This window comes from Citrus clementina, unplaced genomic scaffold (assembly GCF_000493195.1).
Source record: "Citrus clementina cultivar Clemenules unplaced genomic scaffold, Citrus_clementina_v1.0 scaffold_1, whole genome shotgun sequence".
Taxonomy (NCBI): Eukaryota; Viridiplantae; Streptophyta; class Magnoliopsida; order Sapindales; family Rutaceae; genus Citrus; species Citrus x clementina.
Window position 1 is genome coordinate 25,826,467 of NW_006263303.1, and position 23,895 is coordinate 25,850,361.

Consider the following 23,895-nt stretch of genomic DNA (forward strand, 5'->3'; position numbering starts at 1 on the left):
TTTGTAAGAGTAAATAAATTAAAATCTTAAGATTTTTATGTATTTAAAAATAAAAATTCAAAAGAAATATTCTTTTTAGAGAGAAATTTTACTGCAAGACGGTTAATATTTTATAACTCAAACAAGGAGTATTTCAAGAAATAAAATTTAAAAGGGGTGTTGTAAAAATTTAGAAGGGTGTTAAAAGCTACACTCTAGCCCATATCCCTTATGCTTTCTTGTTTATGCAATGGACCATTTGGTTCGATCGAAACTAGATTCAATTCCTCCAATTAGTTAAACGAATCCACGTGTCACTCTCCTCAAAGCCCACCTTCTTTCTTCCCGCCAAATCCGGATCTTCGAAAACGACAACTTCCTCGAACTAGAATGTCAGCAAACAAGTACAAGCAAGCATGCAGAAGTTCTAAAATTCCCGAGTCCCGATATGCCTCTGCCTTTCCCATCTGAATAAACAAATGAAAGGGGAGGGGCAAGGCAAAGAATGTCGAAATTATCCCCCCCAAATAACAAACCCTAATAAGTAATGAAATCGATCGATCAATCAATCAATTGAGAACTTTTTTTTTTTTTTAATATAATGGGGATATTATATGGGATGGTGGCAAGAGGGAATGTGGTATTGGCGGAGTTTAGTGCGGCGCAAACAAATGGAAATGCAATAGCGAGACAAGTAATCGATAAATTGCCGCAGGGAATTAGTGATCGTATTTTATCTTATTCTCATGATCACTACATTTTTCACGTCAAACGAACCGATAATCTCACCGTTCTTTGCATGGCTGATGATTCCTTTGGATGTAGGCTTTTTGTTTTTTTTTTTGTTTGTCCGCTTAATTTATTAATTAAACCTTGTACATTGTTCTTTTAATGCATTTTGATTGAATGAAGCCTGCTTGTCACTTGACACGACGCATAATATGTTTGATTGGGCAGTTGCATTAAGTTTTATTTGACCATAATGTGTTATATTTCTGTTCTTCCATGGTATCTAGAGACTCGACATGTAGTGGCACCACAAAATTAAGCCTTGATGTAGATTTAATGTGTCACGATGTTTTCATCAGGCAGTAATAATTTCCATGGATCTTCGTAGGAGTAAATTAGAGGGAGTTTAATTCAAGAATATTTGTTTTGAAATTAATTTCTATAGGTCAGTAGGTGAAGTTCCATAGATGATGATCATAATTGGCTAATTAACTTTTGTATTAACTTAGCTAATATGAGTATTCACCGGTGATCATTACGTGGTCTGAGCTGGTCATTACCAGCTAAATGACTCACATTGTATAAGGAGAAAGTTTCTTTGATGGACTAAGCTAGTTCTTGGAGTTGGAGATTGCTTTTTTATTTTGAATAATTATTTCATACATACAATCGTTTAAACTTTGTGCAGGGAGAATCCCTTTTGCATTTCTTGAAGATATCCATCAAAGGTTCGTGAGAACTTACGGCCGCTCTATTCATTCAGCGGCTGCTTATGCGATGAACGATGAATTTTCACGGATTCTGAGCAAGCAGATGGACCACTACTCAAATGATCCGAATGCGGACAGGCTAAACCGTTTGAAAGGTGAAATGAGTCATGTAAGTTGTGTATAATAATATATCCATTATCTCGGCCTTAGTTAACAGATTATTTAATTAATCTTGTTATTCCAACAGGTTAGGAGCGTAATGATAGACAATATTGAGAAGATCGTGGAGAGGGGCGATCGCTTGAATCTGCTCGTTGATAAAACAGCCACACTGCATAGAAATACAGTTCGATTCAAAAGGCAGGCACGCAGATACAAAAGTTCAGTGTGCTGGGGGAATTGCAAGCTTGCGTATGTGGTCAACTAAATCATTTGATAATAAGTTTAATTATTCATGTGTATAATATGAGATAGGAGTACAATCTTAACTTCTTTCTGTATTAATTGCAATTTGCAGGTCTGGTTTAGTATGTCTAATCTTGATAATCATCTATGTTACGCTTGCATTTTATTGCCGTGATCCTCTGTGGCGTTACTGCTTCTAGTGAAATTGGCAGGAGCAGCTCATCTCTTGTTCTTTTAATGACTAACTGTAAATTCGTTTCCATTGTAGTGGTGCAATTTTGCTGAGCAGAGTTGTAGAGGTTGAATATATGGAATGTACATGTTGGACTGAAGCTGTGCAAATCAATTTCAGAATTTGTTGATTTATTAGAGGAATAATTTGTTTCAATAGTAATTTTTTTTCTCTTTTCTCCGAATTAATTATAATTAAGTTTTCCCTTCTAAAAAGGTGATGTCATTAGGGTTTGAATACCCAGATTTTCTTCAAATTAAGGGTTAAAAAAAAAAAAAGTCACTATCGGAATACATTTTGAGAGCTTCTTGATACTGCTCTCATAAGCATTTACAAATAATATCAAGTTTATTTTATCGTTTTACCTATTTTATGTTGATTTGCTTAAATAGATACAAATATTTCGTTACATTTTTTGAAATAAAAAACCTTATACATCATTGTGAAAAATATCAAGTTCAAATATTAGTTTTCTTCTAAAATAATCCGTTGTTATCAGCTAGTTATTAACAATTATCCGTCAATTCTACATTATTTTTTTAATGAATAATTCTCATTAAAACAGAAAATAATCAAAGATAACAACGTAATAACTGCAGAAACTCCTTTAGTAATGCAAAAGAACTGCAGTTTATAAGTGGAAAATTTAGGTGCTTAATTACAATATTAGTTTGATTGCACATCATTAATGTATAAATAAATCAGAAAAAGACCAATTGCAAAAGTATTAGCAGCCCTCCTACCAGCTTTCACCGTTGTCGACTTTCGATAACCACCATTGATGCCACATCTCAAGAGTCTTGTTCTAAATAACGTTTAGAACCTTCCATTGCTATCATTTTACTACAAAAATTACAAATAAGAAATTAATCACTGGTAATATCTGTACGATTATGTAGATACTGTAAAGAAAATTCCAAATTTCGAGGGGTACCAATGATAATATGATCCAAAACACTATGTTACGGGGGGTTTGTACGTGGTAGCTGACGGTGAAGAATGGGATTTGCCCGTTTTATTTTGAAGTCTTTAACACAAATTGATGTTACGTAATATAAATAAGAAGATGTATCGTAAATCATTAACGTACAAAATTGAAAAATGAAAAACTAAAAAAGAAAAAAAATAGAAAAAGAAAAATGAATTCAAATAAACTTGTCCGCACAGTAGTGCCGCCCACTCACGTGACGGTCCATGCCGGCAACGCTCTTATGCCCTTTCTGGTCTTAATGCTGACAGCTGGCAGTAGGCTGACAGAGACAAACACGCACTCTTCAATAGACAAAATTTTTATTTTGATTTCAAGCTTCTCTACTCCACTCTTGATTCGCTCTCAGATTGCCGGTTCTCTATTCCGAATTTCAGTTCCTGTTGAAAGTCGTTCGATTTTGGTTATGACGGAATTGATTTTCTATTTTGATCACAAGTAATTGAAAATTATTGCCTTATCTTTAACTGCATAGTATTGCTTGCTTACCTGGGCTTTGATTGATTTTTGTTCTCTTGGCTCGCAGATTTCTTTGTCGGAATCGGAATGCTGAGTATCACTTTTGTTGGCGCATGGTTTGTTGTTTGAATTAAATGGCGCGAGAAGCGACAGAGCTTGTGAACTATCTTGAATTTGATCATCGATCAACAGGAAAGAGAAAACGAGCTGCCGTTGAACAACAGCAACCTGTTTCTGTTGCGGCAGCCTCTTTGGAACCTCGTGCTTGCATTGAGCGCTCTGAAAATGAAATATCAAGCAAGCGAGCTCCTGCGGCCGCTGAAAAGCTCTGGGATGGGTCCCTCCAACTGAGTTCTTCTGTGCACGTGTCTGCTGTTGCCTTCTTTAAAAGGTTTATTCAGTCACTTCTCAAATTCGATTCCATTATGAATGTTTTGCTTTTAACTTCAATTTCGATATCCGTGCTTGCGTTTCACTGGCCATCTTTCTTTGTGAAGATAAGTTATCTTTTCGCATTGATATAGTTAGTTCATTTGATAACAGTATTCTCTCATGTCTTGCGTTATAAATAAGCACAATCACCCAATGAGTTAATGAAGATGGGCATGCATCGCTATTTCTTTTCATATTAATGATGTGATGACTGATTATTGTGACACAATCCCACTGAACTTATAAATTCTCGGACCATATGATTGAAGAATTAGCGACACATCCATCCTAGGAAATGTCCTTAGAAAGAAATGAACCACTTTTAAGTATATAATATTCATGACATTTCTGATTTAGAGAATCAATATGATGAAGACTCATGCCTTCAGCATAGATATTGAAGGTATAGGTTGATCTTCACAACCAAAAAAATACCATAACATGGACTACAAAAGAATTTGCGTGTCTACATTTGTCATTAACAATGGTAATAGGAGTCCTTCGTAAATGCATATATGTATTATGGATATAATCAAGGATCTCCCTGGCTATTGGATGAGAATGCAGGACCTGGTAACATCTGGGGCATTTTCAACACTTATTGTGTCGGAGGACCAGTTTGATCTTGTACAAGTAGAGAATTTAACTTAGTTACAAGAAGAAGTGTGGGAAAGGGGGGCCCCTGACACAGTATGCCTGAAAATAGCAGCAAATAAAACTGAACAAGAAGGAAAATTCTCACGATATCACCCAAGTTGCATAACTAAATGCAAAACAGACCCATCCCTGTTCCCATACATGGGTTTCATGAACTTTCCTAATGAATATAATGGAGCCACCAACAGAAACACCTAAAATCAATTGTCTCAGTAATTTTGTATTGAAAAGATACTTTTAACATTTTCTTCCTTTCCAATTGTGAGAATGATTGCAGACACAAACTAAAATAATCCGATATTCCGAAACAAAAGTTTCTGAAAGGAGCTTTTTGGTACTAAACCTATGAGGCAGACTTGAATGAATGTTTACAAATTCTTCATAAACTTATAAAAGAGAAGTTAGACCCAAACTGTAAATTGATATCATTTATGAAGAAGTGATGAGAAAAGAAAGACTATCGAATTTATTAACACATAAATCAAGCAGAGGATGCTACTCTGTGTCAGAATGCAAGATCAGAATGTAGCTTTCAAAGGAGGACCAGGGATGAAAGCAAGTTACTTAACTCAATAAATGAGGTCAGACAGTGGAACTTTCGGTTGTAGTTTCATTTCATGCTAATTGTTCAACTTCCACCTGAGTATGATAGAGTGACTCCTAATGATCCTATAGATCTCTAGTATCCTATTAATAATCTTTCCTTTTAAATCATTTTTTCAGGTTAACAAGATAACATTTGGGAGCCAACCTCTTATTCTTGTACCAGTCACATCAATTGAAGTTTTGATACAAATTTTATCAATCAAAGTGATTCTACCTAGTTCATAGATATTTTTCACCTATGCACGTTTCAGACATGGTTCACAAAGTTCTAAGATATTTACATGTTATGCATGAAGGTTTGAGTAGCTTATTTATTATTATTATTTTTTAAAATTTTGTTGACCGTGTTTCTTTTTTCTTTTTTCTTTTTTCTTTTTTCTTTTTTCCTCCTTTTCTTCTGTAGTGGTGAGAAGATGTTCGATGTCCAGTGGTCCGACATTGCAGAAGTCAAAGGAAAAGTTAGATTAGATGCCTTTGAAAAATATATTCAAGATCTTTCTCGCTCAAGAAACAGAAGATTGATGGTAAGATATGATTTGTTCCACATTTTCTTTAACTAGGCAGTTCAGGTATGTATATAGCACTTGTTCTTTTGTTTTTTTGGCTTAAGAATCTAGGTTTCCTGTTGATACAACTATCATTGAACAAATATGAAGAGTCTTTCAAGGATGAAACCATTTAAACAAATGAATGCTATCTGGCGATGCTGAAGCATTGGAATATTTTATTTTTTCAATTAATGAATATTTAATATATGGCTTGTATCTTGAAAAAAATTCAACTGTAACGCTTCTTTTCTTTTGTATTCTCTACTTATCTAGTTAATTTTCCTGTGTGACTGCATCACGGCTTATCTTGGTCCTGTTACTCTTTTATATGATGATATTTTCAATCTGCTTGATGCATGGAAACCTCAGATCCTTAAATTCTATGATTTCTCAAGTTTGTTTATAATGTGAAGGAGCTGTTTCTTCAATAGGAGAGCTAGGGTTCTCAAGAAAAACTAACCACAAAGACAAAGAAAGGAGAATATTAATGATTATAAGATAGCATATATAATGTGAGACAAAACCACCTGAAATACAGACTGAACAAATGATTAAAATTTGGTATATTGCGCATGGAAACGACTTAATCCATATCTGTGGTGGCTTAGTATACTAATCATGTTTCCTTTTAAAAAGATTTTGGGCACATCTCATCTAACGATGTCACACATGATTGGCAAGCTACTGGTGCTTAGTAGCCAGCAATGATGTCTGGATATGGCATATCTCCTATTGCAATTATCGTCCAAAATATCATTCTGATTTAAGTTATTAAGGAAAATGATGATTGAAAAAACAATGAAAATGCATCCAAGGGGGGACCAGATTATGGAGAAGTACATTAGGAAGGTTGAAAACAAAATCCTTAACTAGGTCTCAAGTGCTTGGAAAGTTTTCATAAATGATATTATTGTACTTGTGCACCGCAACAGACAGCTATTGTGGGCTAAGGATTCTCAGAAAGGTGATGACTGATGGCTGATGAGTGCACCAAAAAACTATGTATGATAGAAAAAAGTGTTCTTAATGCAACTAAATGCATTCATGTTCTAATATAAAAAAGGCTTGCTGAGCAATAAATCATACCCTACATACACAAGGTGTGTGTATATATATATCGAAAGCTTTTACTTACTAGTCATGCATAATATATATAAGAATATAGATTATTCAACAATACACATATGTAGTGGGAACACATATACATGTTTGTCTACATCTATCTTCAGGTAGTCTCACTGTGCTGGAAAGAAGGCTCTTCAAAATCTGGACTGGTAGGCATGCAAAAGGTGAGTACATCATAATGGAAGAAAAAGTTGAATAAGGTCATCATGTGATAGGAGTTCATCTTGAGTTTACTGATCAATGAGATTCATGTTTTTCTTGTGATCCTGATTTACAGGTTGCAGAAAGCTACAAAGAATGGGAGAGAGTTGGGTTTGTGAAACTGTCACCAGGAGTTGATCTCTACGTTTGTACTCGCAGTGACGCCATAATCACAATACTGGCAAAACATGGGTTCTTCAAGGGCATGGCTGCTATACTAGACTACAAAGATTCATTGATCGGTTGTGTTGTGAGGAGAAAATTGCAAGCATCTACTAGTTCTGCCACAAAGAAACTTTACTGCAAAAATTGTTCCCTGTCTGAGAAGCCTTTGAACTCCTCCTTTGGCTCTTCCAATCATAAGTCTGTGGAAAAAGATTCATCCAGGGAACAGCCAATCCAGAAATCCATTCGAATTGCACGAGAAAAAGAGAGCAGCACTCTTGAGAGTACAGGAAACTGGGGAAATGAAGTCAAGCATCTAAAGACTGGTGAGTCCAACTTGGATTGCATAATTTGTCTGCCAATACTAATTTCTCACTGACATCTTCAGTTCTGAGACCTGAAATATTTTTGGATTTCAATTGTGTCACAGACTGTACCTCTCTCAAAGGTTCTATGTCACAGTCATCTGAAGTTGAAGCACCTCCTATACACAAGTCAAGCATGGAGAGAACCAAACTGAGTTTGGTTGCTCAAGAACCTGTCTTGTCTCTCCCATCTGATGTCACAAAGCAACCAACATCTACTCTTGAGGACCTTCCTGAATTTGACTTTGGAACTGGCTGTGGTATATTTCTAACTCCTAAGAGTGTTCATGCTGCTACAGTTGACACAAAACTTTTGACTCAAGGATCAAAGAAAATGGATGGGTTAATGCACCCAACCGCGCCAACTTCACAGTCACCGTCAACTTTCAACCAGAGATCGGAAATTTTAAATCCTATAATGTTTCAATTGAATGAGATCCAGAGAATGCCTTTTCTGAAGAAAGTTAATGAACATGGAGAACCACAAACTGCCCAAAGCAGAGGCATCAGGATGCCAGTCACTGCTACTGCAGTTAACTCGAAGAATCTTTTCAAAGATGATGACATGCATGAATGGCGGCCACAAAAATTTGAGATTTCCAAGCTGTCAGTACCGCAGGTAACTTCTCCATCCGTAAATTCCAGCCCCTTGGAAGTACCCAACCCAATGATAAGGCATTTTTCTTTTATCCCGCCCATAACATCTCCAACCATGACTTCCGTTCCCTTGAAAGCACCCAACTCAACGTTAAGAAGTTATTCTTTAAGCCTTCCAAGGCCCTCGCCGCCGATAATTCATCCATCCATAACTTTCGGACCTTTGAAAGTATCCAACTCAACGTTAAGTTTTTCTTTAAGCCATCCGAGGCCCTCGCTGGCTGTGCTGCCGTTAATTTCTCCATCCATAACTTCCTACCCCTTGAAAGTACCCAACTCAAGCTCAAGAAGTTTTTCTCTTAGCCATCCGGTAGTTGCTTATCCCGACTGTTTTAACCATGCATTCCCTCGTGCAAATTATTACCCCATGGACACTACAGTCAGGGTGGTGCCACAGAGGCTGCCAGAAGGATATGCACAAATAGTGCCAGGTTCTTCAATGGTAATCAGTAGCAGCGCAAACCCACAATTCGGGCCACCTCCCAACTCATTGGCTGTCAAACTTCCTGTAAATCCAGTAGGATTGGGAGGCTGTAGGCCATGATTTTTCAGTGCTGTGGAACTCTAAGCTTTGCGGAAACCTGCTTGAGCGAGAGAGGGCATTGCTGAAGCTTTAATTTTATTTTGGCTTCCTACACAATAGAAACCAATGTGCAGGATGATGCATGGAATATTTATTTTCCTGCTTGTATCCAGAATTTTAAAGGTTCTCAAATAAGGGGCATACAGTTTTTTGTTCCCCTGTCAAAATTATATCGTTTTACGATTATTGCTTATCCATACCAAGAAAAGTATAGTTGATTTACTACGAATTACAATAACTGCCGGGAAAGGAAGATGGCCTGGAGAAGATCAGGCAAGCTCTTCCATTTAGTCCATTTCTGTGAAACGGCACTAATGTATCTAATTGCAACACACAGAAAAAATGTGAAACTATACAAAATGTTTGTAACCTATATTCTAAATTTACAACTTGGAATAATTCTAATATCTCTCTCTCTCGTCTTTTTTTTTTTTTTTTTAATACTTACAGAAACATACTTCAAGATAATCCAGCGCGGTTAAAGGGTACTTAGAGGTGACACTGACTCAATTATTACTTTAAGCAGTAATACTTGCGTGACAGTTGAGAATTGAGATTCACAAAAACAGAACCCAAAAGAAAATAATTTTTAAAACTTTACAATAAATCTGGATATCAAATAGCTGCCTATTACCTAATCAAAATCATCAACGGCAAGCCAGTCGCTTGATTCACCTTCTGAATCTTTATCCCGAGAAGTTGTTGACCGGCAAGCCCTCTCTAGGTCACCACGATGCATAGAACTCTCATGGAGCTGAACCCAATCACTTGATCCGCTTGGTGAAATAGCTTTAGTGCCCTCCGCTGACCTCCTGGCTGATAATCTACCGGGACGATCATTGCTCTCATCCTCCAAATCACTGAATGAGACATCCTCTTCATGATGAATTTCTTTTCGTGTACTCACAGAAAAACCTGTATCTGTGTCATCCTCTTCCAACCATTGCTCAGTATTCTCTTCATCTTCAATTTCCAAATCTTTTGTTGCATTAACAATCTTAGTAACATCCTTTTCCCTGGATCCAATATTTTCTTCTTGTGTCCCACCGATTTCACTGCTCTTTTGTGATGCATCAGAAGTGTTATTCCCCACTTGTACATTCCTCGTGGTTTGCAGCTTCTGGAGAAGCGTATTTCTTGTTGCAATAATCTGCAAAGAAATAAGACTGATTAAGAATGATATTTTTTTTCCACAGTGATTATTACTAGAAAGATGTAACAAACTGGACAATATGTTTCTTATACTAAATTGTACAATACCATTTGTCTTCTCATCTGGAATCCATAAAGATATGTACAGTGATGATGGTCATCGGGTGTCCATGTTTGGTAGTGGTGATGACGGTGTTGGTGAGAGATTATACTGAAACACTAACAAAGGGTTGTAGTGTTGCAAAGGGAGCAGACTAACTGATTTTCTGTTCTTTTTTTTTTTAAAGAAAAAAATATCCTCTCTAAATTTCAGACTTTAATAACAATAGAAGCATATCAATGAATATAACTTCCACAAAAAGGTGACATGAAGAAATTTACAAAAAAAAAATATTGTAATAAACATAAGGATAGGTAGACCATCAAGACTCAATGCATCAAACAAAGTTGTTTTTGGGTTTGTATTTGGATACATTATGATTCTTCCATATTGTAATTCCAGGTGGAATTTCACAACTTCTGCTGCGAGTGGTCTCATTAATAAAAGAGATTCATATCTTAGAAAAGGGAGAGGAAAAGTGCCTAATGGTCATACAAACATGAGTGGCCCCACAATGACTGCTTCTAGGCTTTACATGCAAATAAAATTTAGAAAAGAAAAGGCGAGATAACATATGAATGGAAGTTCTTGCCTTTGGAGTTGAAAGAAGCTCAAAATCTTCTTCATTTAGTCTTGGGAGCAATAATATGAAATAGATCATCCAAAATCGGTTGTCTCCCAAGTGAGGACGAAGGCTGATTCTAAGATCTGTGAAACTTGGAACCAACCGTTCAACAGAAAAAGCGTGTTCTCTCTGAGCATCAGACATTTCAAAATCTGCAAAATGACAAGCCAAAATTCAAAACCAATTAAAGCAGTCGTATTAGCCATCCATCTCCATTTGATTCAAAGGATGTGAAAAAATTTGAGAAGAAGTAAATAAGGCCTACAAAGTTAATACACAGTAATCTTCTATATCAAACAGAATCTAACTTTTGCAAATCAGCAATTGTACTCTCACCCTAACCATGACATTCTCCATTCGAGTCCCAAACTTAATCCAATACAAATTTGAGAAATCAAGCAGTAGAAATCAATTCTTAGAAATTCAGCAATCAGCCAAACCTTTTATATCTATAATCTCATTCCTAGAAACTAGCTGCCACTAAAGCACTCATCCACCAATCTAAAAATATAAGCCAGACAACAAACTCTGCAGCGTATGATTCAAAGGTTCAGCTAAGGCAAAGAAGAAATAGCAGGTAACAACATGCATTAGGAGGAATGCTTTTGAGAATCTCAAAATAAAGCACAAAAACTCACAATGAGAATTTCACAATAAGAAGAGATAGCATAAAATTTAAAAAAGAAAATTCAACAAAATCACCACATCTTAGCTTCTGCATTTGCACAAATGTCAAAAAAAGGAAAAAAAAAAATTCAAACTAAAGAGTCTCTCACCCAAGACACCATTCTTCGCGACTTCCACTTGCCCATCAAACAAACAGAAGCTATGCCTAAGCCAGACAGCACTGTACCTCGACAACAACTATTGCATGCTGATAAATACCTCGGGCAAAATCCAAACTTTCAACTCTGATGATATAACCAAATACTCCCAAATTTTGCAGGATATAATCACACTTGTCATTGGTAGATAACCCCATGAAAACTCATCTTGACAAATGCCAAATTTCCAGTATACTTGCATTTTTATCCAAACACGGGCAACACGTGTTCGTATTTTTAGTGTATCATATACAAAATTTAAGGCATGCATATAAATTTACAAGATACATGCTACATTTTTATGCTGAACTTATTTAAAAATTGGCAAGAAATAAGTAACGAAATCATAATTAAAAACGTAAGCAAGTAAGCAAATTATGATTTTACCATCATCTAATGATAAAGGGAAATCAGTCCAACACTCAGAACGGAGAGAAATTTCCTTAACAAACTCAACAACCTCCCCCGTTATCCCCGCAACTCCATCAAATTCTTCACCGTAATCATCCTGATTTCGAAACTGCAACAGGTTAGAAGCGAGTTTCGAGAATCCAGCAACCGCTTTGTTACCAGACAGCAGCGAGAGTCCACTCTTGAAACTGCCTCCGATTTCCACGAGATCGTCGCGGATACCCTGCAGCGTCGGGGAATCGGACGACCGCGATTGCGACTGACTTTCGGTGATTGGCGGTGGTGCCAAGAAGGCGGCGACTCCGCGTAATTGACGGCCGATATTTTCGCCGAGAACCGAGAGCTCCTCCTTTACGCCGCCGTTTCGATTCGTCGGACTGCTTTGCGGCGAATCAGAGCCGTCGGATTGAAGCGATTTGAAGAGCCAAGACATCGCTTTCTTCGTCTTGCTTTATCGATTTGGAGTGCTATTCTGGAATTTAAGGGAAACGGTTAAACTAAACAAAATGTACTTTTTCTGGTTCAAGCTGTCGGTTCTTTTTATCAGAATACTTTACAAAATTTTAAAAAAAAAATTATAAAATTGTTTGTTTGCTCTCTGTTTTCTTTATAGAACTACTGAACTAGAATAGAAGAAGCTATTGTTTAGTTTTGACAGTGAATCTGATCTTGCCACGTCAGCCATTCTCCAAAAGCGGCAGGTACTTCGCTGATTATCATTGTTACGTTGTAAATGTTCCTCCAGCCCCTTGAGTCCTTGACTGTCAGGAGGACTTCAACTTTTTTTTTTTTTTGGGTTTGACTTTTGCTTCAAAAGAAATTATATAATTCGTTCGTAAATTTGTTTATTAAAGCAGCTCTGACTTAATTCTAGGTTAAATTTGTTTTTTTTTTTCATTTTTTTTTTGGGACTTTAGGTCTTCTTTTATCTCATCACGATAGTCATTTTTGTTTTGTAAATGAATGGCTAAACCGCCCACCATCTTATATTCTTATATATGCATTACCCACTAAAGTTAATGTACTATCTTTATCTAAATATATCTGAAAAGAGTGAAATCTAGTTGTGTATTAGGGGAAACCTTAATAACCCCGGCATTTCAATGGTCAAATATTCACACTGTTCGAGTTCGACGGTTAATTCTATCTTTTGGGGTATCGCCGCACCGTTTCAATTACTCAAAGTGGTCAACGATTTGGCAACACTAGTCTCTCTTCAAGGCGGCTGTTACTGTGAATTGGGGTTGGGCTGTCATGTTTGTTAAGGACATGTGACCAGACGAAGTTGATACCCAATGAATCCACCATCCCACCTAATCTTTTTGACCTCAACAGAAATTTTGACTCAAAATTTTATGTTACAATTTATAAGTTAAGTACTGTATTTTAATTTCTCTAGTCACAGACGCATGATTAAATTGCTCATATTCATGACAGAAATTGTGTTGTTGCCACTGTTGTATCATAACCAAACCCCACAAAATTTAGAAATAGAAACTTCATTGGCTAAAGGCAACAATTAACAATAATGGGAAAAAAAAAATTAAACAAACACAAGTGACGAGAGAGTACAAAAATACCAAATATTTAACATGAAACCGCAGAATATCCAAGATCAACCAATCTCAAACGTAATGTCTCATTGATATGAATGTGGTACATCACAAAGATTACAGCTCTTTTTTTATCATCTACAAGAAAATCTTACCAGAGCTGTCCAAGGAAAAAATAATAATAATAATAAACAAGAATAAGATTCCTGCCCGAGCATCAACAACTTCAAACAGGTAAAAAAATATTAGGCAGTTTAGAAAACTATTATTATCCACTTGTCAAGATAAATAATCAACAATCAAGAAACCTCCCTTTCACTAATTATTTAAGAAAGAATCTCATTCTAGCTAACACTGCACAACATATGGTACACGACGATCTATTCTTGAAACATTCCCGCATTTTGAAATCCTCAACCAACTATTCCCCACTTTTCACCTCCATGTTTACTGATGTCGAAAATATCCTTTGTGCAAATCATCTACATAAGACCTGTATACGGGTTGTAGGCTTGAACCGGCATACCTGAACCATAAGGGTGGACATTGGCTGCATATGGGTTTGCAAAAGGATTTGAAGTCTGTTGTGGGGCCATCATCATCATCTGCTGCTGTTGTTGCTGCTGCAACATAAAAGCATGCTGCTGATTTGCCATGGCTGCCATCTGCACTGAATGTGGAGCAGAAACCATGCCTGAGGCATAAAAGGGATCATGTCCATTTGGTTGCATCGTTGGACCAGCGATTGGTTGTGGCCCCCAAGTACTGTAGCTCGCATTCTGGCTGTTTCTTCTTAATGCATCATCGTACAGGCTGTCCAATGTAAGCTTGTCCAGCCCTCCCGCCTTTTAGATGAATACAGTATGTAGAGCATCAGTAAGGCATCACTTGAAACAGGTAACATGTATGTGCTGGGTGCATAAAGGCTGAATGTTTCTGATCATAAATACTGATTTTGTAGTGTAGTGGGAGATATGGCAACCTTGGGGCCTTAGTCAATATTTAAAAGATAAACAGAACATTAAGAATATCTAGGGAAAATGAGTACCAATTTGCTGGCAGCAGTGGCATTTTCATTTGAGCTTGGAGCAGTAACAAGTGCCAATTCCCAGCCTGCAGTTCCATTTCCTTGAGTTGGAGCAACGGAAGTCGGTTGCTCGACTGCAACAACCACAATGATGAAATCATAAATAATTTCCCAGTCGTAAATACAAGATAACTGAGACAACATAATACTAAGATTTCAGACTCTTTTCATTTTTCTATGACATTATAATTTCAAGCATATTAGTGATAACTACTAAAACTTAAGGTACTATTGCTGGCCCTCACAAGTTAGCTTACGCTTTTGGGTCAAACAGTAACTGAACTAGTTACTAGAACAGGTTTGATCAAGTTTGCTTCAGTTAGAATCCCCTCACATAAAATAAATAATATACCTGGAACGATAGCCAAAGCAAGGGCATTCTTCTCATCTAATTCTGATGCGACAGGCAGAGGATCATCCAAGCCCTTTTGTAAAAACGAAGATTTTTTAAAAAAAAAGGTGAGAGAAAGAAAGCTGAATGGTTAAGTTCTCAGGGGAAAACAAAAAAAAATGCTATATGTAGAACTAACAAGTAATGAAGTAAAGACTATGAGGTTACCAGTAAATCAGGAGGTTCAACGACTGGTGCTTCTACTTTTACTGGTTCAGGAGGAGGTGGTGACGGCGGCTTTGCTTCCTCCACCTCTGGGGTCTTTTTGTATTCTATGGCCATCATTTCCTTGGGTGCATCAACTTTATTGTCTACCGTCTGTGTGGTAGAATTATAATATCAATAGTTATATCACAAAAATTTACAAGTGATTAAAAGCAACTTCAAAAGTCACCTAATTGTCTGATATACATAAACGAATGCACGATTATCCATATCCATATTAAGAAAACAGATGAAAAAAAGACGCTTTGCATGTAACCTAATGACATAAGCAACAATATTAGTCTACAAGATTTAACAATTATCACTACGGATGCCTTAATACGAGCCTGCTGATAATGCTTGTGTTTTGTCATGTGCATGGAGACACACATACAGACACAGACATGAAGACATAAATACATAGATGCATACACATTCACAAATACATTAAATCCGTTGTCATTCAAAATAAAACCAGATTAATGAATGGCATTAGTGTACCTGATCTTTGCGAAATGTTGAACCCCGCGGAGCTTCTTTCACATACTCTTCCATGGCTTGTAGAAATGATGCTGGGGGCTTCAGTATTAATACAAAAGTTAATCAGTCAGTAGTATAAGACAACAGTAATGAGATAGAAAGCAAGAAAAATTAGTTTTGGAAGGCACCACAAGTACAGAACTCAAACCTGCTCAATCTTTATAAACCTTTCTCCACGTCCAATATCAAGACTTTTACATACTTCATAAAATTCAGATAGTCTCTCAGCCTGAAAAAACGGACAATAAGAATAAAACCTACTATGAAGGGATCATTGTCACAACAAGAATATTGCAAAAGGCAATACCTGCTGCCCAGCCCTCCTATATATATCCAGTGCCTTTAAAGCATCATGGCGTTGCATCTCAAAGAACTGTCATAGTTAAGGTTAGCAAACTTTTCTCAGCCAAGCTCATTGAAGGAAATATAGACAGTTGCTTACCTTGTCAACCAAATTTACTGTACCATCACTTATTGCTTGATATATTTTAGTGCTTTCAGAAGCAACCTATTTACATCAAAGAAGACATGTTAGAAACAATACAACAGAATTTTCAAATCACATGGAGAAATCACATGTTTGATTAACAGTTCACATACCAATGAAAGGGCCAACTGAATCACAAAATTATGAACTGCTGCCCCTTGCGGCTGTAGAAATATCACAAATATAGTCCATTAAAAGCAAAGTTAAACATAACAAATGTGTAAAAGTGTGGTATGGATTGATGTGCAATCAAAGCCATCATTTGCAAGTAACAAGCTTACATCATTATGTGTGAAACAAGTGCATTGATGCTTAATTGACAGCATCCAAAGAATTACCTGACAGCCAAGGACACGGAAAAGAAGCAGTTGCAAAGCTGGTAAATGCTCAAGCAATTCGGCAGTGTCCAAATCTTTGGTTCTCTGCATCAAAGCTTGTATGTGTTAGGAACTTTTCTCATTTTGCCCTTTATTGTTTTCCATTTGGCTTAAATAGAATCTACAACAACAACATGTTTCTAACAACACCACAGCTTTTAGAAAAACATATTGAAAAGTTTATGAAAGGAAGATGAGATGACGTCCTTTTGCAAATAAAAAAGAGAATGCTGGGGGAGGGAAAGGGGAATAGATTGTACAACTGCAAGTTCCAATTATTCATCGAGTTAATGGGTCAAAAAACTACAAACTTATCCAATCTAGTTCCAAAGCATAAGAGGGATAGTAGTAACTGTAGCATCTGTTTACTGAAAACTTATTATCTAAAAAAATCTTCTCTTTTAATTCAAATAATGTCTAACATAATTTTCTCTTTTAATTCAAATAATATCTAACATAATTTCCTGTCTGTTTGAATTTAAGCAGTTCTTTTTAATTCCTCTTCTTTTAAATGCATCAAAGCCTAACCCATTAAAACAGATTGAATTAACTGAATGGTTAGATGTCATAGTGAAATGGAATGTAGCAATTAATTCTTCCACAGATATAAATAATAACGATACAGATCAAGTTGAAAAAATCGAAATTAAATGATCACTAAAGATAAAAATTTCTTACAGGACGATCTGTCTCAATGTCATACTTCAACACACGGAAACATTCCAGCCTCTCCTCCAAAAATAAGGCATAAGAGCGCACCCAGGCAGAATAATCCCATGCTAACCATAGTATACAAGAAAATATTTCATAAACAACGGGCTTAAGCTTTTGAGAAAACTAATAATTCACAGTGGACAATATAATATACCATTAGGGCTCGAATCATCTTTAAAATGAGCCATGTTAAGCATATGGCTCCTGCTTCGGCCGTAATTAATGACTTCTTCATGAAATGTGGGGTCCACTTCCCTCAAGGCACGATGAATAACGATTAAGGTTTTCAACGCAACCTATAAAGCCAAACAACACAAGAACTGATGTTCTCCAAATTGAAATATCCATGTAGTCCCACATCAAGGTACTATGCAGTTAGATTATGCTACTTGAAATGTCTAAAATCTTTAAGTAATTAAAGCAAATATGTCTCACTGCTGTTGCTTAAATTCTCAACACATTTTATTCATCCCATTTACTTCAGTATTCAAATCATAGAATGTTCTTGCATGATTTACGTACCGCCCAATTATGTGTCTTCGATAATCGTTTTGCAAGTGCATGGATGCAGTATGCAACATCAGCGCGAGGTCTTGTAGCTGAAATAGAGGCAAAAACAGCTGCAAATATACATAAAGCAAATGAGAAGAGAGAATGTTTCTTTGTCAGGAAGATCAGAAAGACGTAAAAGCATGAAAGTATGAAACCAAACAAACACAAGCCGCAAACAACTCTTAACGGACAGAACAAACCTCTGATGTGTTTTTCCTTTGCCGGGCGCTCAACATGATTCGTAGCCTTAACTATTGCAATATCCAACTCCTACGAATTAAACACCCCATGGAAAAGATCAGATGCATCCACGATTGAACTAACCATCAAGAAGAGCACATTTTTTATTTTTTTTAAGTACCTTGTAATCACTATTGACTTTAGCCAGTGAAACTGTGGTGGTATCCTTAAGGGCTCCAAGCGCCTTCCTGAAGCTCTTCTGCGTACCTCCGCCTGACATTCTCTCCACCCCTCAATCACGAAATTCTACAAGTGCCCATCAATCACCAATGTTACTCACTTTCCTCATTTACCCTTGTTAACTTATCCATAAACAAAAACAATGCAAATCCAATTCACCATCTGAAGTCAAAATTCAAACTTGTATAACTCATAAAAGTTTCATCAAATCCATTAAAACCCTCAACTCTAAACCCATAATTTAGAGCTCATACCACATCATTTAAGATCTAATCATCACTAAGAAACCATAAAAGTCAACAAACCGAAAAGAAAAGAAAAAAGTAACCGCCACATACTTGAGAGTTCAGAATTTAAACAAGTCTTGTACAAGCATACAAACAGAACTGAAGGGAGAGACATGAGTTAATATTGAATTGAAACGAAACTAAAAACAGCAACTTTGACTTATCATCAAAAGATCTAATAAAAAAGAGAACACAAATTTCTCCAGAATCCTATCATAACATCAACGAAAACAACAGAAAAGCAGAAAAACAAAGACAACCAGATGACTGTCAGTGATAAGGAATACTTCTCTGATGATCAGAGTGAGATCAGAAGGCTTACCTGGAGCTGAATTGTTGAAGGGAAAGAGAAAGGTAGCTAAGAAAAAAAAAAAAAGAATCAAAATGAGCAAATGAGTTTTCTGCCTCTGGTTGAGTCGTCGGCGTCTTTCACTATTATTTTATATTTTTAATTTTTAAATTTTTTTTTTTTTGGGGGGGGTGTTGACAATTCTTTATTATATATTTAATACTAGTTCTGGTATCTTTCTTTTATCTCTGTCAGAAATACGGCATTTGTAAGAACTTTGTACTCTCATGTTTAAAGGGTTTTACTTCTCTACAACCATTTTACGATTTCCCTTTTTTTTCTTTTCTTTTCTTTTCTTTTGGCTGCGTTTATCGCCGTTTTGCTTATTCACGAGAGTTTTTTTAGTAATAAAATATTTTAAGATTTTCTCCATGATAATTAAGAAAAAGATTAAAATTTTATGAATAAATAATAATATTACGGGCATTGAAAATTGAGATTTGAGTTAACGAAAGTGGAAAGCTAAAGAAAAGAATCACGTAAAATTGTAATAAAACAAGGGCGGTTGTTAGATCCAACAGAAACGAAGCTGTTAATTTGGAAAGAATTATGAGTCAAACGGTTGGTGTTGATTGGATGGAGTACGTGAAGGCCAAGCTGTTATCGGTTGTAGGGGATGATTTTTTTGTAGGTTTGGTCTAGAGTCTAGAAGCGCAGGTTGCTTTAAGACCACTCTTAATGCAAACGTTGAATTGAATTATTTGTTGTTGGTCGACCGTCCATTGTTGTCTCAACGGGAGAGGGAAGTCGCTTGGAAACGGGAAAAATCTAACGGTGGCAGCACACCCATTTTGATTTTTATTTCTTTTGGTGTGTGTGTGATTCTGCCCTTGCTTTTGGTTCATTTTACAAAATGGCCCTCACAATTGTTCGTTAAAATTTAACCTTCCAACTTACAGATTTGAGAGAAAAGTCCCATGAAGAAAGGAGGGGACTTTAGGAGGAGTTAGAAAATTCAATCATTGACTTGATGTGTCCTTGATTTAACGTTTGTTTTTTTTAACATTTTTTAGAGATATATATGTTTGAAATATGACACACAAGTTTAGTCATAATATACATGTAATTTAAAACGTTTAGTAACGAATGTATAAAAATTCTTTTATTGATATATTTGTTTATTTAAGAACACCAAAATTAAATTTCGTATTTTATTACTTGAAATCCGCGTGATGATAGAATCAATTTCTAGAAACGAATAGCATACTAGTGTCGTTTTCTAGAAACGAACAGCAGATTAGTTGTACACTAGATATTAGATACAAACACACAATATTAAATACATTTTTCAATTTATAAGAACGTTTGTATATATATCTTGAAGGTTTCACTAATCATTAGATTAGGCAAATCGTCGAACATCTAAGTATCATTTTCTCTACGAACTTTCTTATAAAAGAAAAATGGAAGTACAAACTAACTTCATAAAGATTTATAATTCTAGTTTATGCTTCATAAATAAACACAAAATTTAAGCTTTGTAACAAATATTCTTTATAATTTATGGTTAGCAATAAACAAGCACCATGTATAAGTAATTATCATTTTCTTATGTTGTTATTGCAATAGTTGTATTGACTACTGCTACATTGTATATCTCATATAAGTTGGGATATAATCTTTATATCTCAATTGAATATCATTAGTATTATTCAATTTATAAGTCGTTGACTAGTTAATTATTGAAGATAATAAGCTACCATACAACTTTCTCTTTATTATGGCAAGGGTATAATATTTTTATCCAATTGAATACTTTTTTATTGCATTAAAAATAATTTTATTTTAATTATTTACATGTCTGTGTGTATTGATCAAGATCTATTTTTAAAAAAATAAATTCGATCTATTCTAAATATAATATTCGAAAAACACCATCACAAATTTAAGAGATTTAAATAGATATTTTTATAGTAAATATCAATATCTTGATAATACAATATTTTAAAAGATAATCGTCCATTATTGGTAACCTAATCGTGCTAGTAAACTTAAAAAAAAAAATTGAGATTTACAATAAAATATTATTCCGAAATTGCCAAATTGCACAGAGCAATTAGGTTCAACCCTTTGGTAAATTGTGTAATTAATCAGAGATCAAGGGGCATTACCAAATCTTAGTTAAATAAGTGGTTGCGCCACGAGGGATACAACTCTACCTTCCAAGGTACAACTACGATCCCAATTAAACCACGTGACACCGTCTCAATACAATTCTATTTTTTAAAAGACGATCGTACCCTCCATATTAAAATAAGAAGAAAACAAAAGAAATAAGACTGATCTGAAACCAGGGGCAAATATTGTCTTTTGGAATCTATAGTGCTTTTCCTGAGCGAGAGTCGCTCGGGCCCACATAATGATGAATGTTTAGTGGGCCCAGCTAACAACCTGGGAACCGGCGGGCTTCTACCATATGATTTTGTATACGGAAACTGAATTTGTGATTGTGGGCTCCACCGGCATCCCTGGACTCTGCCAAAATATTAAAAATGTACGTCGATTGTCCAGTTTGATGAAGTGTTTTTTTTTTCAACATTCAAGATTTGTTTTTATTATAAATAATCAACTTTTCATTTGTTCACAAGAGTTCTAACATTTTCTTTTTCGAAAGGAACTTGCATGATATCTTAGTTATTGGATTTAGTTAATACGTTATAATAGTGGTACGGTACCACTGTTGCAACATAATTTTGCCCCAATTACTAATAAATTTCGCCCCAATTACTAATAAATTTCCTTTAATTTGACACTACTGTGGTTCAAAAATAGAAAAGATTCTAATTTCTAGGTGATGATAGGAGAAAATTTTATGTGAGTATGAAGTGTTCTTAACACAATATGATGAATTGATGATGCACATATTATGAGTCAACCAAATTCAATGAAACGATCAACAAGAGACAAACAACCCACCATCTCCAATCTAACCTCTATCCTATTAAAGATGGTTTGACTTTGACAAACCAATCCAATGGACCATTTTGGATCCGTGCGGTTTGTTTTACACAGCCCTATCTCCAATCCTAATCCTATTGAAAGCTGAAATTGAAATTTAAAAAAAAAAAATTCTTTTTCAATTACTCCACTAACTGTCAGATCATTGTGAACCAGAGTCAACTTTACCAAAGATAGAGAGGTTTTAAGTCGCAATTTAGCAATTAGACATAATAATTTAAAATTTAGGATCCTAATTCATGCCTAAATTCTGGGTGTGGCTAAGTTATGTAACTTACAGCCAACCCATTTTGTGCAAGTATAGGCTAAAAAAGTGGGACCAACAGCTTGTAAATAGTGGCCAGTGCTTCTTAAAATGGGTGGGCTGTAAGTTACTGAATCTATAACTTAGCATGCTCCTTAAATTCTAATCACATACACATTTGTCATCCTTTCTTGAAAAGTATCCCTCACTTGAGAGCTGAGGCCAACAGCGTGGGGGTTTTTAATTAAATACCCTTTAATAGTTTTAAAATTATTTAAATACCTCCTCCCTTTTTGGTTTTCATGGATACCCTAACAAATGTGAGCAAAGTCGGAAATACCCTTAATGAATGCATCAAATGCACTCAATGAATTATCTTCATATTTCTTTCTTCATTTTTTTCACCTAAATCTATTTTTGCTGCCGATTCTTTCAAAATCTCTTAGAATCTCTCATAACTTCTTACACAAATACAATTATGTATTCATTTCTTTAACACCCACTCTTTCTTTAAAGGTGCATTGCTTATTAAACAACCCAATAAGGTATGTTAATGTTGTTGGGTTTTAAATTTTTTAATTTTTAGGAAAATTTAGAAATTTTCCTCACATTACAATATTTTATTTTCACCATTTTTTCTTATACGTAGAAATATATGCAATGTAGGTTGTTTAATTATTTTTTTCAGCAATATAACTTATTTATGGCGAAAATATTTCGAGTCGTGCATTCTTTTGATACCGTGTACGTCATATAGTTAGTCATGTAGGTCGTGTAAGTAATATAGTCGTGTAAGTCGTGTAGGTCATGTAAGAAATATAGTCGTGTAGGTCATGTAAGAAATATAGTCGTGTAAGTCGTGTAGGTCATGTAGGTCGTGTAGTTACTTGTATATGAAATTTAATATTATTGTTTTTATTGTATCATCAGATATGGTTTTGGTACGTGTGTCTATTCTCTTCAATGGTGAATGGATTAAACAAAATGACGAATATAAGTTCAAAAGTTCAAAGGCTAAAGGGATAATGATACCACGATCGACAACATATGCCGCATTGGTGGAGAAGATAGCTGAAGTTATTGATATAGATACTTCGGAATTCAAAATCACAACGAAGTTCAAACTTAAGACATCTGATCCTATGCCACCAGTTACAATTCAAACCAATGATGATGTGGAATTTTTTTAAATTCCAATTTAATTTCACTTCTTTTTTTAATAATTTTCATTGACATTTTTTGCATAGCAGCAAATATAAATTCTTAGCACAAATTAAGTCTTTAAAGAACTAAGTTAATCTAATGATTAATGGAAAATTCGTGTAATTTTAAAATCGCAATTAAACATATTACAGCCATTTAAAAAGTTTTTTTTCTTTTTTTTTTTATCTTCAAAGTGCTTTCTTCCTCTGGCCAAGCATACAAGCATACATGAGGAATGCCTGCATATAATTAATCCATGAAATCAATTAAGAAAAAAAATATCAGCTATAGGAAATTAATGTAATGTTATACACATAAGAACACCATTCGCAGTGATAAAATATTTTCACTCATAACTAGACATATCATGACTTACCATGACTTATAATTGGAAATTAAGAATCTCTCTAACTAATGACATTTCACAAGGTAAAGGTATATGCACAATTCCAATTTATTGTGAGCCTAATTAAACTAAATGTAATGTGCAGTTTCTATTGACAAGAAACAAAATGTGGAATTGAAGGTCGTGTAATTGTGTAATACAAGAAGATTGTATAATTGTATAATACATGA

General features: G+C 35.3%; 4 protein-coding genes across 6 annotated transcripts; 2 read left to right on the plus strand and 2 right to left on the minus strand.

Moving 5' to 3' along the window:
• Nucleotides 1-560: 560 nt before the first annotated feature.
• On the plus strand, nucleotides 561-2,023 carry LOC18055825 (vesicle-associated membrane protein 711). Its single transcript, XM_006453023.2, has 4 exons — nucleotides 561-800; nucleotides 1,397-1,587; nucleotides 1,666-1,829; nucleotides 1,936-2,023. The coding sequence occupies exons 1-4, from the start codon at nucleotides 581-583 to the stop codon at nucleotides 2,021-2,023; spliced, it is 663 nt and encodes a 220-aa protein (XP_006453086.1). The 5' UTR covers nucleotides 561-580.
• Nucleotides 2,024-3,276: 1,253 nt separating this feature from the next.
• Nucleotides 3,277-9,011, plus strand: LOC18055826. 3 transcript variants are annotated; one of them, XM_006453025.2, is made up of 6 exons: nucleotides 3,277-3,481; nucleotides 3,570-3,893; nucleotides 5,601-5,721; nucleotides 6,975-7,034; nucleotides 7,148-7,562; nucleotides 7,667-9,011. In XM_006453025.2, exons 2-6 carry the CDS (start codon nucleotides 3,637-3,639, stop codon nucleotides 8,800-8,802), a joined length of 1,989 nt encoding a protein of 662 aa, XP_006453088.1. In that variant the 5' UTR covers nucleotides 3,277-3,481; nucleotides 3,570-3,636; the 3' UTR covers nucleotides 8,803-9,011. The 3 variants fall into 3 exon arrangements, with proteins under 3 accessions (XP_006453088.1, XP_024048023.1, XP_024048024.1); XM_024192255.1 differs by lacking the exon at nucleotides 3,277-3,481 and having other exon boundaries at nucleotides 3,810-5,172; nucleotides 5,315-5,721; XM_024192256.1 differs by lacking the exon at nucleotides 3,277-3,481 and having other exon boundaries at nucleotides 3,822-3,893; nucleotides 5,315-5,721.
• Nucleotides 9,012-9,091: 80 nt separating this feature from the next.
• LOC18055828 lies at nucleotides 9,092-12,769 on the minus strand. The gene is made up of 3 exons (XM_006453024.2): nucleotides 11,930-12,769; nucleotides 10,686-10,870; nucleotides 9,092-9,991 (listed from the first exon to the last, which is right to left on the minus strand). The coding sequence occupies exons 1-3, from the start codon at nucleotides 12,384-12,386 to the stop codon at nucleotides 9,476-9,478; spliced, it is 1,158 nt and encodes a 385-aa protein (XP_006453087.1). The 5' UTR covers nucleotides 12,387-12,769; the 3' UTR covers nucleotides 9,092-9,475.
• A 799-nt stretch (nucleotides 12,770-13,568) lies between these two features.
• Nucleotides 13,569-19,009, minus strand: LOC18055827 (putative clathrin assembly protein At5g35200). Its single transcript, XM_006453026.2, has 16 exons — nucleotides 18,888-19,009; nucleotides 18,220-18,344; nucleotides 18,059-18,128; nucleotides 17,829-17,926; nucleotides 17,461-17,602; nucleotides 17,271-17,371; nucleotides 16,554-16,637; nucleotides 16,329-16,379; nucleotides 16,171-16,236; nucleotides 16,036-16,101; nucleotides 15,877-15,957; nucleotides 15,690-15,767; nucleotides 15,153-15,302; nucleotides 14,946-15,018; nucleotides 14,555-14,667; nucleotides 13,569-14,351 (listed from the first exon to the last, which is right to left on the minus strand). The coding sequence occupies exons 2-16, from the start codon at nucleotides 18,316-18,318 to the stop codon at nucleotides 13,989-13,991; spliced, it is 1,635 nt and encodes a 544-aa protein (XP_006453089.1). The 5' UTR covers nucleotides 18,319-18,344; nucleotides 18,888-19,009; the 3' UTR covers nucleotides 13,569-13,988.
• Between the last annotated feature and the right edge of the window lie 4,886 nt (nucleotides 19,010-23,895).